The 19,143-nt window shown below is 44.7% G+C and overlaps 1 protein-coding gene across 2 annotated transcripts in view; it reads right to left on the bottom strand.

Moving 5' to 3' along the window:
• Positions 1–5,289: 5,289 nt before the first annotated feature.
• The window catches only part of ITPRIP (inositol 1,4,5-trisphosphate receptor interacting protein), a 48,355-nt gene continuing 34,501 nt past the window's right edge, over positions 5,290–19,143 (bottom strand). Inside the window, exons 1-2 of one of the 2 annotated variants that reach the window (XM_073595930.1) lie at positions 17,852–18,056; positions 5,290–8,324 (exon numbers count right to left, since the gene is read on the bottom strand). In XM_073595930.1, the coding sequence (XP_073452031.1) occupies positions 6,692–8,317 (1,626 nt within the window). In that variant the 5' untranslated portion in view covers positions 8,318–8,324; positions 17,852–18,056 and the 3' untranslated portion in view covers positions 5,290–6,691. Of the gene's footprint in view, positions 8,325–17,851; positions 18,057–19,143 lie in introns of those variants that run through there. The other variant, XM_073595929.1, reaches the window with a different exon arrangement.

Raw genomic sequence — 19,143 nt, 5'->3', positions numbered from 1 at the left:
ATAAAAAATTGAAGCGTGTGTAGCCACCATAAAGATTGTATAGTCAGATTGTAATGTGTGTGTTGTGTTCTTGTATAGTAGAATGCAGAATGCTGGGTTAACTTGTGTGCATAACATCAATGTCAACTGGGGTATCCTTGAGGATCCCTGGAATAGTCTTTGCAAAGGATATCAGCACCACCAGACTCGAGGGTGTATTTATATAAAATTTGCAGATCTCTTCAGCCTATGAAACTGTACAAATGTAGTCAACAACAAATGTTATTCGATTGTTTTCTCTCCATGTTGAACATTTTTCATGGAGTAAATCAGGAAAATACTGCATTATGGTCACTAGATGGAGCTGTCCATTAAATATTATCCTATGATCATTAGCTTCATCCAGTTACTATAATGCAGTATTTTGCTGATTCGCTGAATTCGGTAGGAATGAAAAACATTTGCACAGAACAAATGTACATGCAGTTTCATAGGACAAATACCTTTGTGGATTTTTAAAAAATATATAAATCTCCTAGAGTGAGTCCAGTGAAACTTTATTTTTTTGTGTCAAGAGGTCAGAAGAAAAATCCAGAATGGTGCCCTGAATCAGCATCATTCTATTCTTCAATGTAGAAACCTAAATAAATATAAAAATATGGACCCATACAGGGCTGAAACACGGATGAGTTGGGACCTAATCTGTAACTTTTATCAGTGACACAATTAATAGCATTTGCAATCTGCAGTGCAAGTGCTGCTTTATGTTTCTATATTAGAGGATTGGCTGCCAGGGCCAGCAGCGAGCACCGCCAGCCTGCAAGGGGCTATTGCTATGTCAGGTCGCACATCGGTGAGTTTTTCCTACATTCTTCTACTCTTGCAGTTACTGTCCAGTGTGTCATGAAAATGTTCACCCGTTGGTGGTGCTATCGGTCTCCTGGATTGCAGTACCAGTGTCCACCAGCGGGTGTCTTCCAACACCTAGGACCTGTAATAAGAGGACTCACCTGCTGGTGGCACTGTTGCATCCTTGGGCCGTAGTACCGGTGTCCCCCAGCGGGTGTATTCCGGCAGTGTGGAGCAGACAGCACCCTCTGCACTAAGGTGTAACGTGAGGTCAAATCACTGCAGTCTGATAAATAACCGGCAAGCCCTCGCATCCTTGCCTTGGTGTCTCTCTCCCTGTGCCCTGATATTGCTGCCTGTTATCTTGACCTTGAGCCTGCATCTGGCCTGACCTGATCCGATCCCTATCCTGAGCCCATCCTGGACCTGTCCCTCAGGTTTCCTGATTTCCCTGATCCCTGCTCTGCAACCTATCCATCCATCCTCTCCCTGTCCTGTTAGTTCCCCATCCTTTCCCATCTGACTGACCTCCTTGTGTATGACCTTGGCCTGGCTTTTGTTACGATTACGGTATTTCCCATCCATTTGTATATGTCATTTGTTTGTTGGTCTATGGTTGTTTTGCACGGTTATATTTAGTTTATTTGTCACCCATTTTAATAAACACCATTATTTTTCACTTACCTGTGTTTCTGGTTCCTTTTGTACAGTCCACACAGTCTGGTCTACTAAATTCCCTGACAGTACACCAAGGCCATCCCTGACCAGACGTGGCTGCATTGAGGAACCATCCGGGTTGTTAGTTCTGCTAATATGGATTTCAATGAAATCATTTATTATTCTCTGCTGGCAGAAGATGATGGTGAATATTGTCGCCAGATTTTGAAAGGGTGGACTAGTGACCAGCTGATGGAAACTATCTGATCAGCTCATTCCCTAGTGGATCAGGGGTATATGTCATTTGAAGATGTTCAGCCCCTGATCCAGTTATGTGCAAAACCAGCCCTGTCATGTTTTCCCGAAGGGAGCGATGATTTTTCTCCCTCCTTCAATTATGGCCAAGTTGAATCCCTGGTATGGTTATTAGAAGATGATCCAGCCTTTTTTATGGCACATTATTCCACTTGTTCACAGCAGGTGTTGTCTGATTGCATCCATTCAGTGCAATCCCTGGTTAGTCAGGCCGGGTGTGAATCAGCATTTTTTCAACCTGTGCTACGGACATGGTCAGATCTCCTGCACTTAGCTAAGCCTCAACATTCCAGCCCTGCCATCAATCACCTGCCTTCCCAAAAATCTCCCCGTCACCTATGGCAACCTCAGCTACAGCCCAGTTTACTCAGCTCCCTACCAAATACTACTACCCAGTCTCCAAGTGCTGCACCTATCCTGCCTTTAATCCACCTGTCTCTTCTCCTCCACCTGTAACAACCCCACAGAACCCTCCTCCAGCCACTGTTCCTTGGTCTTCCTTTTGCCCAGCTACATACTTTTCTTACAACCCTGCACCTACGTACAAAGCTGCAGTGGCTAAACCAAAAAAGAAACGAAAGTTCTTCCCGACCCACACCATCCTGCCAGTAACCCAACCTGCCTCCACACCAACCAACCTGTTCCAGCCTGCGTTCATGCCAGTTGAACTTGATGACCCACCTAAACCTGCCAACCCTGTGCCTGCTATCCAGCCTGATGTGCCTGCCTTCCAGCCTGATGTGCCCGCTTCCCAGTCTGATGTCTTGATGTCTGCCTTCCATCCCAAAGTCTCCGTGCCTGCCTTCCAGCCTGATGTGCCTACCTTCCAGTCTGATGTGTCAGCTTCCCAGTCTGATGTGCCAGCTTCCCAGTCTGGGCTGGAAGGCAGGCATCAAGACATCAAAGTCTCGGTGCCTGCCTTCCAGCCTGATGTGCCTGCCTTGCAGCCTGATGTGTCTACCTTCCAGTCTGATGTGTCCGCTTTCCAGTCTGATGTGCCCGCTTTCCAGTCTGATGTCTCGATACCTGCCTTCCAGCCCAAGGTCTCGGTGCCTGCCTTCCAGCCTGATGTGCCTACCTTCCAGTCAGATGAGTCCGCTTTCCAGTCTGATGTCTTGATGCCTGCCTTCCAGCTCGAAGTCTCAGTGCCTGCCTTCCAGCCTGATCCTGATGTCTCGGTGCCTGTCTTCCAGCTGGATGTCTCGGTGCCTGCCTTCCAGCTTGATGTCTCCACTTTCCAGTCTGATGTGCCCGCTTCCCAGTCTGTGCCCGCTGAGCATTTGCAGGATGGCCTGTGTGTTAGCTGGCTTTCCCCAGGTAGACATTGCAGGAGGGAAGGATCTATGCATACAGGATCAAAGAGCCGCTTTACACAATGCAGAGGATTAACCCCTTAAGTTCCACCGTGAGTATAACAAGCATGTTATGCTGCATATACAGACAGACTTTACTGTTGTGGGTTTAGTAACACTAAGACCTGTAGAGCTCTCATCCTTTGCATACTCTCTATATTCTCGGATGTGCCCGCTGTCTTCTCGGATGTGCCTGCTGTCTGCTCGGATGTGCCCGCTGCCCGGTCTAAGGTGCCTGATGCCCAGCCTGAAGTGCCCGATGCCCAGCCTGACGTGCCCTCATCTGTTGTTCGGTTTGAGGCCATGAACTTTGGACAATTTCATCTAGTTGGAGCGTCCGGAGGCCGCTCCTTTGAGGGGGGGTACTGTCATGAAAAGGTTCATCCGTTGGTGGTGCTATCGGTCTCCTGGATCGCAGTACCAGTGTCCACCAGCGGGTGTCTTCCAACACCTAGGACCTGTAATAAGAGGACTCACCTGCTGGTGGCACTGTTGCATCCTTGGGCCGTAGTCCACCAGCGGGTGTATTCCGGCAGTGTGGAGCAGACAGCACCCTCTGCGCTAAGGTGTAACATGAGGTCAAATCACTGCAGTCTGATAAATACCCGGCAAGCCCTCACATCCTTGCCTTGGTGTCTCTCTCCCTGTGCCCTGATCTTGCTGCCTGTTATCTTGACCTTGAGCCTGCATCTGTCCTGACCTGATCCGATCCCTATCCTGGACCTGTCCCTCCGGTTTCCTGGTTTCCCTGATCCCTGCCCTGCAGCCTATCCATCCATCCTCTTCCTGTCCTGTTGGTTCCCCGTCCTTTCCCATCTGACTGACCTCCTTGTGTATGACCTCGGCCTGGCTTTTGTTACGATTACGGTATTTCCCATCCATAAGTATATATCATTTGTTTGTGGGTCTATGGTTGTTTTGCACTGTTATATTTCGTTATTTGTCACCCATTTAATAAACACCATTATTTTTCACTTACCTGTGTTTCTGGTTCCTTCTGTGCAGTCCACACAGTCTGGTCTACTAAATTCCTGTGACACCGTGTTATCTGTCATCACTGCCAGCAAAAGCCCTTAAGTAAAAGGCATTTGAAGCACCTGAAACATGTTGGGTTTTTCTTTTGACCTTTTGAAATAGAAAGCTTCACTGGACTCACTTATATGGTCTAGTTAGATACCACTCATTGGAGGAATGTCGCACACATTTGTGCATGCTGCTCAAATTTAGGCTGTAATATCTCTAATAGGGTAATCCCTATGATCGTCAGCTCCGTCTGGAGGCCAAAATGCGGTATTGTTTTCTAAAATACCTCGATGAGAAAATATACCACATTGTGGCCACTATATGGAGCGAACGATCATCAGAATTACCCTATTAGAGAAATTACAGCCAAAATGTTTGCAGCATGTGTGAATGTGTTTGACATTTGTCCAGCGAATATCCCTTAAATTGTTACTAAACCCAGTAATGTGAAAATAGTTAATCTGCCCCCCCCCCCCCCCCCCCACAGTGCCCACAGCTTATAAATCTTCTCTTTACATTAAAATATTGCCACTACATACCCTTTTGGCTGATCTGTATACCACAGTCAGTGATAAACTGCAGTTTCTCCAGTGCTCCAGAGTTCAGGAAGGTGGAGATTTCCACCACTACAGCCTGTATACACGCCCACATGTGTGATGCCAATATCATGTGACCTGGCTATCTCTGAGAACATGTAAGAACAAGTAAATGTTCTCTCCAGCATAAAATACACAACTGAGCATGTGCAGGATGGCCTGTGTGTTAGCTGGCTTTCCCCAGGTAGACATTGCAGGAGGCAAGGATCTATGCATACAGGATCAAAGAGCCGCTTTACACAATGCAGAGGATTAACCCCTTAAGTTCCACAGTGAGTATAACAAGCATGCTATGCTGCATATACAGACAGACTTTACTGTTGTGGGTTTAGTAACCTAAGGCCTGTAGAGCTCTCATCCTTTGCATACTCTCTAATTTATTATGAGGAAGAAGCCCCAGGGTGTCGCTGGCTGGTCTGAAAACTTCTGAAAAGAGGTAATTATAGGAACAAAATGCACATGAGTGGGAGATTACTATAATACTGAATACATCACTGGGCCTAAAATAAAGTCTAAAATAAAGTTTTTATGAAAATGGAAAAGTTTTATTTAAAATTTTTATGAACATGTCCCTTAGGGGAGGGAGGGGGGAAGAGAGAAAGAAACCAGGGAAGACAAATGTTCATCACTTATGGACAGGGTCGCTTTAACCACACACTGATTTCTGTTCCTTCCGCCCCATACAGACATTGTTTAAAATAATTTCAGAAAATTTGGGTAGCATTAGAACCTCATTCACATGGGCATACGATTGTACGATTGTCTCCAACCAAGTCCCACATTGCCCCCCAACCTCCCACAATGCCTGCCAGCCCTTAAAGTACCCTCACATCTCCCACAGTGACCCTACAATGTCCCCACCCTCCCAGAGAGTTCCCCAACTCCTCCTGAGACCCCATCCTCCACAGTTTTCTCCAGCCCCCTTCAGAAAACTCATCCCCTACAGGGCCACCAAGTCTGCTACAGAGTCTTCTAACCTCCGCCAGACTAAACTAGTAGACCCCAATTGCTGCTGGGCCTCCAGCCAGCTGCAGATCCCCTAATCTCCCACAGGACCTTCCAGTTTCCATAGTGCCTCCCAACCTCCCATAATGGACCACAGTGCACCTCAAGCCCCAAAGTGCTCACCAACCTCACACAGTGCCCCTCAGCCCCCTGCAGAGCCTACATGCCTCCATAGTGTCCACAATCTCCAACAGTGTTCCATATTCCCCCCCAACCTCCCACAGTGCCCCCCCCGGCCCCTGCAGCGCCTCTGTCCCTCTGTGATGCCCTAAGTCTTCAACAATGTCTGGCACTGCCCCCCAAACTCCCACAGAGCCCCCCAGCCCTTGCAGTGTTCTCCAATCTTCTACAGTGTACCAGCCTCTTGGAGAGACCCCCAGCTGCCAATATCTCGCAATAGCCCCCTCCAGAAACCTTATCCCCCACAGGGCTACCAAGTCTGCTACAGAGCTCCCTAACCCCCTCCAGAATCCCCATCCTTCCACACAGTAACACCCAGCCCCATCCAGAGCTTTCCAGCATTTTAAAATATATTTTGTATTCCCATACTTTTATTGTGCGAGTATAAACATTATTTTATACTGTTGGGGCATGGAGGGTTTTGGATCAATTTATTGGGCTCTTGTCTCAAAAAGGCTGAGAACCCCTGAACTAAACCTTTACATTTCCTGAGTATGAGTAAATTGTTAGTCTTCACTATAATTGAATTGTATAATTGTATAAACAGCAGCTGTAAGAACGTATAAATAGCCTCTGTAAGGATATTTCATAACATTAGTAAAAAAAAAAAAAAAACATCTGTTCTTAATGGAATTGGCAGACTTAAGTTGGCTTATCCAAACCCTGGAACTTCCAATCCAGCATTCAACTCCATAACATGTTTTTAAATTCTTACAAAATACACCATGAGTGTTGCTAATGAGAGTTTTTGTTGGACGGTCCTGTAGGAAGGTAAAAGCTATATTCATTGATTACAACAGTTGCGTTCTTTAACATCTCATAGAACATGGACAAGGTTTTTTTGTAAAGATCTCTGTTTAGAACAAATGATCGGAAAAGATTAAGAGGTTCTGCTGTGTGGAAGTGTTCCGGGAGACTGACTGTCTCTGGAAGTTTGGAATTTCCAATCATAAAGTGGTGGAGTCTCTTCTCCAGCAGACATTTCTCCAGGCTCTTGAACATGTCCCGTAATCGATCTTCTAGCATGATGTTACTCCAGTCATAATAAGACCGTGTCAGTAGAAGATGCAAGAGGACCGTCTTTAGGTGGTAACTTGTCAGGCCACTTGGGCCAGTAATGTCACATTGCTTGGAATGCAGGAAAGTTATAATTTGTAGGCAACTGAGATGGCATGAATTTCCTGGGAGATGTTTGGCAATATCCTTGAGAAACCTTCTCTCGTAAACTGCAAAAGACAAGTTCCAGTGAACGCTGGAGGCTAAGTCGGTTGCTCTGTCCATGCTGGGGAACTGTGAAATAAAGTACAGATCAGAGTCTTCATACTGAACCACCGGGCTGATGTTGAAGCTGATGACTTTTCCTGATTTGAATTTGACTCTTAAAGCTCCTGGATAATCTAAGTGGTTGAAAGTGAGTTCAAACTCATACTTGTGTGATATCCTGCCCCAGGCCTTTGTTATGGCTGTTTGGAACCATTTCATGACCTGGTCTGTGTCTAGATAGTTGGATTCCTTTGAACATAATAGATTGACATCATTGGTGACCTTCTTCTTGCTGCTTGGGTTGTGAAGAAGGCAAAGCATGTCTTCTCCAAGTTTTTTCCTGTCGCAGACACAACCTGATGGATCTTCAGGTCCACAAACAAGAATTGTTCCATAACTTTGTTGATTGGGAATGATGGATTTGCTAGTAATCCAAGGTTGGCAGCAGAAATAGTAGGGTTCTGGAGGAGCAAATGGTACAAGCAAGTCACATATCAGTGGTTTATTGAGTCTCCAGTTTTCGTACATGCTTCCCACACAGATACTATCTTCAACTTCCATGTCTGCATCACGGTTACAAACACTTCTTAGTGCTTCTAGCAAATCATCTGCAAAACCCTCAACAAATTCCTTAGTCCGAGGCGCGTCATGGGTTGTTGTTCGAATATACTGGTCATGAAAAATAGCCAACATCGTCTTGCTTGGAAAAGGGAGGCCATGGCAGTTGCTTCCATTGACCATAAGGTCATCCTCCTCTTTGCTTTGCTCCTGTGGACTCTTATCTAGGAAGTCTTGCCTCCACACTTCAATCATCAGGAAGACAATCATTGACATTACACTCCAGAAATCCCATAAAGATTCATCTTCGGTGGGCTTGCTCTCAGTTTCAGTGTCGTCTTCTGGTGATGGCTCTTGGTGAGATAAAAGCTGCTCAAGTTCCAGCTGCTGAAGATGCAGGTTTTCTTCTCTTTCCTTCAGTTTTTGGATAATGAGCTCATCGGTGGTAGGTACAGCAGAATTGTTACTGGGGAAGAGAAGTGGATGGTTGACAATGGCCGTAATGACCACAAGGCACACCTTAAAAATCCCAGCTTGCATTGTGTTTCTGAAAGACAAAAGAGAAAGGCATAATTAAAATGATTATGCTGTATGCCTACAAAGCAAGGAAGTTTTATTATCCTGGTTTAGAAAGATTTTTACATACAGTAGTAGTTAGTTTTAGATTGTAGTTAACTTATTACCTGTATAACTACAGATACGTTTGTAGCACCCTGTAGTGTGCTAGAAGTAGAGTGTGCTAGAAGTAGTATAGCTAGGATGTTTGATAAAGTAGGTCAATTTCCAGGCTTGGCTGGCAGCCAAGCCCGGGTGCATTTTGATCTGAGTTGGGACTCGGGAGTAACTCAGAGCAGAGCTGGTGACTCACAGGCGGCATCACCAACACCTCACACTTCTTTCCAGAAGATTCTAGTACCTTCTGAAGAGGAATGAGGAGAGGAAAGGTGGAGCTTCATGGGGTATTCTGAGGAGCCATGACTAATCCCCAACTTGGATTGCAGGGTCAGGCCTCCTTAAATACCCAGGGCCAGCCCAGTTGGAGAGGAGTTGTTCGGGAGGAAGCTGGAGATGGAGTGCTAGGCTGCCGGGCCTTTGAGGGTGCTCCCCAGGCTGAGGGGGGTGACCTTAGGCCTTGGCTCGGGTGCAGACAGGACCTTCTAAGAACATGTGGAGGTGTCCTGGACAGGAGGCACAGGAGGAGTAGGAGTGGGCAGCGGGAGAGAGTACTACTGGGCAAGTCTCCAGGGAGGAACAACAGGTTGCAGCCAGGAGGGCTGGTGAGTGACACACAGTCAGGAAGGACTGAGGAGGCACGCCTGAGTGGACTGGAAGATTGCAGTTTGGGATGGGTGCAGAGCCAGTGGAGTGGACTGTGGTGACACGGGCAGTGGAGAGAGGCAACTGCAGTCGGGAGGGCTGGCAGAGCCTGAAGATGTGGCACTGGGCTCAGTAGCCAGGTGTACAGCTAGCTCCAGGACTACCTAATTAAATTTTTGCTACACCTTAGGGGCCCGCAGTCCCTGCCTGCAAAGGGCATTTGCTAAGGCCTGGCTGAGCCAGTGTCAGATGTAAATCTCAGTGCTAGCTGGTCCTGGAAGTATGCAAGCAAGTGATGTGCTGGAGGTGTTGAGGAGAGATAGTCAGCAAGCAAGTGTTGTGCTGGAGCTAAAGTGTGGCAGTGTATATATACAGAAGTGTATATAGGTTGAGTCCCGTGTACATTGTGCTTCAATGGGCATCCCCTATTCAAGGCCTGGTTTCCTGCCTGAGGGTGAATGTGAACTGTGTGCCTTACTGGGCAGGGAGAGAGACGGACCACAACACTCAGCAGCCTTTATGTGGGCACCGGTACAAGTTTTATGAAATAGCCCAGGAAATTAAAAATAGTCTGAATTCTCTCTGCCTTTCTGATTGCATTTAATTATTTTAAATAATGAACTCATGTGAAAGTTTTGGTTAAATCTAAAGCCAAATTTAAAAAAATAAATTTTGATAGGATTGAGGATTGGTTAGAACCACTGTTGGGTTTTTATTTCTGTCTGTGTCCCTGTTAGGAAGGTTCATCTTTCTCCTTTGATCTTGGTGACCACTATCACTGGGACTGAAAGTGAGAAAAAAATTCTAAACTTTTGGGTGTCACTAGAAGGAGATTAGAGGGAAATTCTTCCAAATTACAAATAAAACATCCTTCCGTACTAGATCCAATTAAAAAAAAAAAAAAAAAACTTTAGATATATTGTATATGCTCATTTCAAATAAACATCATTTAGCTTCTCCAGGAGTGCTTTGGCATCCTCAGAAATGTAAATCCATGCAGTGGGCCCAGCCATAAATAACTGCATCCATACCAGGGGCCATGCCATTTAGGGCACCCCCCACCACCACCACCACAATGAATATACTTACCTTTCCTTTTCTCTCCTGATGCTCCATTCAGCATAAGCCAACCCTCTTCTTCTGAGATCCAGTTGTCATGCCCCCCTCTTCTCTAGGGATACAACATCATGTTGGTCTAAGTCTGTTGGCCGGATGTGGCCCCTTGCTTGACTTTATCCCACCCTTGGGACACTATTTGTCCCACTGATACTAAGAATAAGACAACATTCCTTTCAATTACATCAGCAGTGGGGCATTGCTCCTCCCATTGACACCAACATTTAGACGTTATTCCTCCAGCTGATTTTACAGATGAGGCAACATTATGCCCACTGATACTAACAATAGGGCAAAATTCTTCCCACTGACACCAACAATGGGGCACTGTTCATCCCACTGACACCAATGATGGGCCACCATTATTTGCACTGAGACCAATGATGGGCCACCATTTTTCCCACTGACACCAATGATGGGGCACCATTCCTCCCACCGACAATGGGGCAACAAAGGGGCACTATTTCTCCCACTAATACCAATATTGTTATCTAATTATTTTTTACTCCTGCTGGCGACCAAGCCTGAGACATTGTTTACTTCCACTGACATTGGGGCATTTTGTATTCCTACTTGCAATAGTCCAGTACCCCTTAAAGTCTGAAGGACAGTAAATTGTCCCTTTGTTTAGAAAGTTTGGAGACCCCTGCTCTAGGTAAATGTTTCTCAACCAGGGTTTTGTGGAACCCTGGGGTTCCTCAGGAGCAAGGGTCTCCAAACTTTCCAAACAAAGGGCCAGTTTACTGTCCTTCAGGCTTTAGAAGAGCCAAACTGTTGCCAGTGGGAGTAGAAAATGCTCTGGCTTTCGCTGCAGTAAACAATGCCTCATCGTTGGTATCAGTGGGAGGAATAGTTCCCCATTGTTGGTGTCAGTGGAAGGAATAGTGTTCCATCATTGGTTTCAGTGGGAGAAATAGTGCTTCATCATTGGTGTCAGTGGGAGAAATAGTGTCCCATCATCGGTGTCAGTGGGAGGCATAGTGCCCCATCATTGGTGTCAGTTGGAGGAATAGTGCCCTAAGGGCCAGAAAAAAGGCAAGCAAAGGGCCACAGTTTGGAGACCACTGCTCTAGAGGTTGGTAGAGGTTCCTTGAGCACAAGTAATTTTTGTGATATGTGACCATTCACACCAATGGTGGTTCTAGCTATCTCTAGATAGATGGCCATTCCTCCCACTAACCACCAATGTAAGAAGCATTTTTTCTACGGACCACCAAAATAATGTAACATGAGCTGGAAATATAGTAATTATTGACTGGGGTTCCCTGAGACCTGAAAGACATTTCAAAGGTTCCTCCATGTTAAAAAGTTTGAGAAAGACTGGTCTAGGTTCACAGTATTATTGCAATGAACAGCACTAAGGCAAGGCCACCCACTGCTGCCTCCAGAGGAGATGAGAAAGGATCACCAGGCTGGCCAAAAGACTCTTGGGTTTCCGGGTTTCTGCCTCCACCCCTTGAAGGTCCCCTGCCCAGTTTATATTTGTTTGAATTTGCATATATTACTTTTTTACAGGTTTTTAGTCTAGTCATGTACTGTCATGGGTTCTTCTTCTGTCTTGGGAAGTAGGCAGGTCGTAAATGCTGCAGGTCAGCGTAATGACGAAGAGCCGTTGCCTGTGGCATTCTCCCATAAGCCATGTGTGGCCTGATAATGATTCCCCAGGGGGCTTGACCTTGATGTCCTGGGCTTACAGAAAGTGGGTTGACATTCAACCCCAAAGAGGGCAGATGCTAGACATCTGCACAGTGAGTCTGCATGGGACAGCGCCAGAGAGGAGAGCAGCGATTTGAGATATGCTTTTGTATTATAACAAAGACAGATCTATTTATTTTTTATACTTTTTTTCCCCCGATTTTTTGATGTTTTTAATAATTATATATTTTTTAAAATGTAAAAGTGGAGTTGGACTTTAACCTTGTCTCCTGTCTCAGCAGCTACAGGAAACTGCTCTACACCCAGCGCTTCCTAAATGTTCGCTGTACACAAAACAACAACTTCATGCTATGTCTCCAGGAAGGGCGAGGCCTCAGCTCCTGCACTCTTGCTAATCTCTCCTACACCTGACAGACGCACAGGGAGGGGAGGGTGGCCATTCGGCGGTATGAAAATATGGAAGAATGATTTCTTTCCTGGCAGAGCTTAAATTTTTTCATATGCATGAGAGCAATTGTTACCATTGCGACTGTCATTCTGTTCAACCGTGACTTAAAGGGAAACCATAATGGTTTTGAATCAATTTTTTGATTCATTTGTTAACCCCCACTCCCCCTCTTTTTTTTTGCTGATATGTTTTGAAACTAAAATGAAGCCCAGCATGCAAGCAAAATCAGTTTTTTAAAGGGGACCAGAAACAAACTTTAATTGTGCACTGCCTCCTTCCCCCTTGCTCTCACAATTGTGCATTTGCATATTGATTTTATTTTTTTTGTATTGAATAGAACTATTTTAGCACTTCTGCATTTTTTGGCTAGGCAAGAATGACAAAAAACTTTTCATATTGGCTGATGCGTGGGAAATCCCCTGCATGTGCACAGATGTGCTGAAGGGCTCTGCGGGGACCTAAAGGCCAGGCAGAGTCCTTCAACAAATCTGTGCATGCGCCATAGTAATGAATGTGGCAGTGCTGGAGGGTGGGGGTAGAATCAAACAAAAGTTGACTTATGTTTCTCTTTAAAGCTGATCTTCGCCCTGCAACCCCCTTCCCCCATTTTTATTAACCCTGCTTACTGGGGGCTGTTCTGCACGATTCAGATACTCACCTGACAAGCGGATCCAGCGCTGTCTCACTGAGATCCTCTTCTGTTTTGCCACTGCTCTGTCCCATGGCACTGTGTTTTTCTGTGACGTCATTGGTAGGTGCCAGCTTTTCCAGGTTCAGCTGGCAGGTCTACCGATGATAAGCCACCAGGCCTGCCCCCCTCTTTCGATACTGAATGAATGAAAATTCCCCCTAGGATATGTGACGCAAAGAGAGGACAGTGTACATCATTCGCCTAGGTGAATGATGGGCACCGGGAGAGGGGGGGGGCTGAACACCTAAAAATGAAAATAGGTAGAAAATAAATAAATAAGAAAAAAACAGCGCTATTTGGGGAGAGATGGGGAAGGAGGGGAGGGGTGGATAGAAGTGAAGATTGTCTGAAGTGTGAAGTTCCACTTTAACTAGACACAAGGCCCAAGGTGGTATCTCCTTGCGGCACAAATGCAATATATGGGAGGAAGTAACACGCCAGAAGAAAGAGGTGTAGGATGTGACCTATTGTTGAACGACACTAATCATGACACGTTGGTAGAAGCGGTACTGCCCAGTTAATGGTTAAAAGTTGGGAGTCCGTCAAGACCGTGTTAGGTTATGTCGGATTCTCAGAGTTTACCCCATTATGGGATAATAAAAACTTAAAGGAACTTAAATTAATGGGGAAAATAGAGGAGTGGGATCGGAGGGGCATTCACTGCCTGGCACAGTTGTATAGAGCTGGTAGTTTAAAATCATTTCAGGAGATTGTGACAGAGTATTCGGTTCCCAACCGACAATTTTACAGGTATTTGCAAATTAGGCATGCCTTGGCAGTACAATTTAGTGGGAAGGAGCCACAGTGGAGTGAAATGCCCTCTCTTAGAAAACTGGTGAACGCTAGAACAACTAACGGTTTCATCTCTGATGTGTATGAATGTATTGGTATGGTGGGTCAAGAGGAACCGGTAGAACTTAAAAATAGGATTAAATGGGAGGGAGATATTGGGCAAATCACGGAGGATCAATGGAAATATGTTTTGGCATTGGGGCCCAGGATCTCTCTCTCTCCTTCACAGATTGTATCCCATTTGTATTTGATATATATTTGATACAATACAATAGGTCATATTACACGCCTTTGAAGCTGCATATGTTTGGGAGAAGATCTAATACGGAATGTCAAAGGTGTGGGGACAGGAAGGGTGATCTGGTACACATGCTCTGGCGATGTCCCAGGTTACACAGGTACTGGGAAGGTGTAATTGACAAAATAAACTCTGTGTTTGGGACATTGCTGGGCATGGAGGCCAGAACCTGCCTTATGGGTCTGATGGAGGTGAATGGTATATCAAGAGATACGCAGACCGCAATAATTAGATGCTTGTTTCAGGGTAAAAAACTAATTGCAAGTGGCAAGCAAAAGAGCCCCCGATGATGGTAGAATGGCTGAAAGAGGTCAAGGATGTGATTGAGAAGGAGAAGTATATTTATAAGAAAAGAGGTAACAACAAAAAAATAAAAAAAATATGGAAGCTATGGTTGTAAATGGAACAATCTTAGTAGGAGAGGATGAAGGATGGTTGGTGTGTGAGGGGTGGGGGTGGGGGGGTGAGAGGATGGTGAGAAGGGGGTGGGGGGGGAGGGGGAGGGAACGAAGAAGGGGGGGGGGGGGGAAAGGAAAACGAGGAGGTTTTCATTCTGTAATTTTGTTATATTACAAATTATGTAAACAAGTTTGTTTTGCAAACAAAGTATTTTATGAATTAATTTTTTCAATAAAAAGTATTTAATAAAAAAAAAAAAAAAAAACTAGACACAGAACTAAACAAAGAAATTTAGAAGAGTGAAAATGGAAAAAAGACCAAGTAGTCCATTACTTCCTTTCCCTTTCCTGTTTTGAATCCACTTACTGTTGACCGACTGACTAGTTCTACTAGAAATTACTTCCAAGTATTACCTACTCTTTCTCTAACATCATACTTTCTAAGGTTAGTTTTAAACTTTTCTCCTGCTAGTTTGAAGTCAAACATAAAGGCTGCCTCACTTGAGGTTGAGCATTAACCACTGTAGTTCCTAGCACTGTTTTTGCACACCTGAGAATTTGGGGTATTCCCCCTCACCTTTGGGTTTTCCTGCTCCTACTAATACATTTTCCGTAATATAGAATAAATGACTAGTTCAGCAGGGTGGAGTGGGACTCTCTATAATAGCCTTTCTCAACCTTTTTACATGGAGGAATCCTTGAACTAACTTTCCAGGCTGAGGGAACACCTGCTAATAATTGTTATATCCAAAGCTCACAGTAGATTAGTGTGATGGTCACTGGGGAGAAACCTCTTTACGATGGTGGTCATTGGGAAGAATCCCCCCTTACAGATCGCTAAAAAGATCAGTGGTGTCAGTTGTTACCAATCTGAGAGGCAGAAATTGCTTGTTGCTCAAGGAACCCCTAGCAACCAATGGAGGAACCCTAGATGAGAAAGCCTGCTGTATAATGATTACAGCAATTGTGCAGGATGGAGATATTACTTGCACCGGAGAACCCAAAAATACCCTGGACCCAGTGGTTTAGAGGTTAGCACTTTTGCCTTGCAGCACTGGGCTCTTTGGTTCATATCCTGGACAGGATACTATCTGCATGCAGTTTGCATGTTCTCCCTGTGCTTGCCTGGGTTTTCTTCAACAGTCCAAGGACATTATGGTAGGTTAATTGGCTCCTGTCTACACTAGCCCTTGATTGTGTGTGCATATGAGATAGGGACCTTAGATCAGCCTTTCTCAACCTGGGTTCCTTGAGAAATGAGCAATGTCTACCTCTCAGATAAGTTCCCACCGACACCATTGAACTTTTTAGCTATCTGTAAGAAGGAGGTTCTTTCCAATGATAGCAGATGTAAGGAGCATGCTTCCCATTTTTGGGTACAGCGTTGCATGACCACGCAATTGTCATTTAAAGTGCGAAAGCTTAAAATTGGCCTGGGCAGGAAAGAGGTGAAAGTGCCCAGTGTTGCAGTTAAAAAAAGCTTCCTTAGATTGTAAGCTCCTTGAGGGTAGGGAGTGATGTGAATATACAGTCTGTAAATTGTTGGTGCTATATAAATACCTGGAATAAGTAAATAAACAGGTGATTGAAAATGCACCTAAATGCAAAATTGGGGACAAAATTGGGAAAGTGGTAAACTACTAGTCTGCCGTAACAAGGAGATGCCGCACTGCCCCGGTTCCAGGTTCGGACCCAATGCAGCGGTAATTGAAAGTAGTGTCTTGAGACTGACAAAAGTTGGCTTCCATTGTGCATGACTGTTGTAGGCCACGTGACCTAATGTTGGGATTGGTCACATGACCTGGACCCAGAATGCCAAGGAATCCTGAAACCGATCAAATATTTGGGTCTCCGGCATCTACCAAATGCAAAAATATCCAGATGTTTGGTTTCATAGCAGCATCAGTTTAATGTACCAGGCATAAAGCTGAACTCCAGGCAAAGAAATAAATTCATATAAGGAAGATGTTTCAGAGGCCAAAGAATTTGCATTTCTGTCCATCCAGTTCTGAGATTTACACAGCTGGATTGATTAGTGTCTTTATTCAACCTTATCAACTATACTATATTACCAAAAGTATTTACACGCACGTGAATAGTAATGGCATCCCATTGCCGCTATAACAGCTTCAACTCTTCTGGGAATCGCATTGGCCCCTTAGTTCCAGTGGAGAGAACTCTTAAGGTGTCAGCATACCAAGACATTTTGGACAATTTCATGCTCCCAACTTTGTGAGAACAGTTTGGGGATGGCCCCTTCCTGTTCCAACATGACTGCGCACCAGTGCACAAAGCAAGGTCCATAAAGACACGGAGGAGTGAGTTTGGGGTAGAGGAACCTGACTGGCCTTCTCGTACAACATCAGTGCCTGACCTCAATAATGCGCTTCTGGAAGAATGGTCAAACATTCCCATAGACACACTCCTAAACCTTGTGGACAGCCTTCCCAGAAGAGTTGAAGCTGTTATAGCTGCAAAGGGTGGGCCAACTCAATATTGAAACCCTACAGACTAAGACTGGGATGCCATTAAAGTTTGTCTGCATGTAAAGGCAGGCGTCCCAATACTTTTGGTAATATAGTGTATGTAACAGCTCTCTCTGGCAGGGCAGGAGACCTATTTTTTCCCTGCTGTAGTTAAGTAACACTTTCAGGTCTTGTCTCTCCCCCAACCTGTGATTGGACAATGAAAGGAAAGCAGCACAGTGATGAGCTCACCTCTTTGCTCTCTCCGCCTATCAGCAGGCTCCTTGCAATACAATAGACAGGATTGGCTCCTTAAGCTGCTTCTCCCTCCCCCCAATCTGAGCTCTGACTATACTCGACTGCGAGAGGCTAATACCAATTCAAATTCAGGAACTTACACTGTATTATTATGATAAATCATTATGTATTAATGATTACAGAGCTGCATTTATGTGTGTTTTTGATATTATTATTATTATTATTATTAATTTTTTTTATTATTATTATAATACAGAATTTAAATGTCACCAACAGTTTTTACAACATAAGGGCAGACAGTACAATTACAATTCAATACAATACAGGAAGAATCAGAGATCTGCCTAGAGTTCAGCTTTAATAGTGTGCTGCTTCACTCCTTTTCTTGTACAAAGTGCAACGGGAGGAGTAAGACTCCAACATTGGGAGGCAGAGCCAGAAACCCTGATAAAGACATCCCACCACTGCAGTATCTGATAAAACAGAAGAGAGGCACACGTGTTATTTAGAAGCATCTACCCATATCTAATATACCAGTTTATGAGGACTGTTCCTTTAAGAAGAACAGGCAATCTCACCGGCACTGTCTCGGGTCTCCCGCTGAGCTCCCTATTTTTGTTATTCTTCAATCTTACCTCGATCACGCTCACTTCTCTGCAGAAAATCCACATTTGACATTCCCGTCTTCTCTCCTCAATACAGAGCAATTATCAGGGTGGAGCCCGGCCACCTCCACCCAGATCCAAACATAATGTTCAGCCGATTTGGATCTGGAACTTCCAGCTGAACACACCTTGTACACTTCACCCCCAGCCTGCGCTCTGCTGGATAAAGTCATTTCTACTTTGCAGAGACATTGTCACCCCCCCCGGGCTTGTAGACAGGTGCTATACATGTTCACGAACCGTAACATTTACTGTAATAACCACTTTATTGTGTATACACAATATTTAAAGTGGAACTACAGTGTTTGTCAGACACACAACAAGTGTGATCAGATGATTTTAACCAATCATTGTGTATTAATGATGTATTGTATAGTTTTTAATAATATAAGAGGGCATTCATATTTTTTAAGTACAAAGGCACTTTCTACTTCTTGCTCAGTAGTGCCGCACAATGGGCATGCCTACTGACCCTCCAGTAAATTGTTAGTTAAAGCCAAACTTCAGGCAGGTATAAAAGTTACAATGTGATGCAGCTGTAAATATGTATATATCATTAAGAGTTTTTATAAAACATTTGTTGGACGAATGTCACATGCATTCATGCAGGCTGGATGAACTTTCTCCATATTTTCTGTAATAGATACATTCCAAAGATCATCAGTTCCATCTAGTGGTCAAAATGTGGCATTGTTTTCTGAAATACCTCAATGAAGAAAATATAGTGCTTTTTAGCCACTAGATGGAGCTGACGATCATGGGAATTGAATTATTACAGAAAATACAGGTACAGTAAAACCTCGGATTGCGAGTAAAGCAGTTTGTGAGCGTTTCGCAATACGAGCTGTCTGAGACACTCTGAAACACTCGGAGACCACTCAGAGATCCGTTCCCGAGTGTCTCCGAGCGTCTGCTAGTGTCTTCGAGTGTTTCCGAGTGTCTCCAGCGCCCCCCACCTCTGGCCACATGCAGTACTGCATACAATAGCAGTGAGACGTGGACGAATTATCTGAGTTTTCATTGATTCCTATGGGGAAACTTGCTTTGATATACGAGTGCGTTGGATTACAAGCATGCTTCTGGAACAATATATGCATGTAATCCAAGGTGCCACTGTACATAAAACTGGCTCATCTATGTCTTTATGGACCTTGCTTTGTTCACTGGTTCGCAGTCATGTTGGAACAGGAAGGGGTCATCCCCAAACTGTTCCCACAAAGTTGGGAGCATGAAATTGTCCAAAATGTCTTGGTATGCTGACA

This window comes from Aquarana catesbeiana, linkage group LG08 (assembly GCF_042186555.1).
Source record: "Aquarana catesbeiana isolate 2022-GZ linkage group LG08, ASM4218655v1, whole genome shotgun sequence".
Taxonomy (NCBI): domain Eukaryota; kingdom Metazoa; phylum Chordata; class Amphibia; order Anura; family Ranidae; genus Aquarana; species Aquarana catesbeiana.
This window is presented reverse-complemented; position numbering and strand designations above follow the sequence as displayed.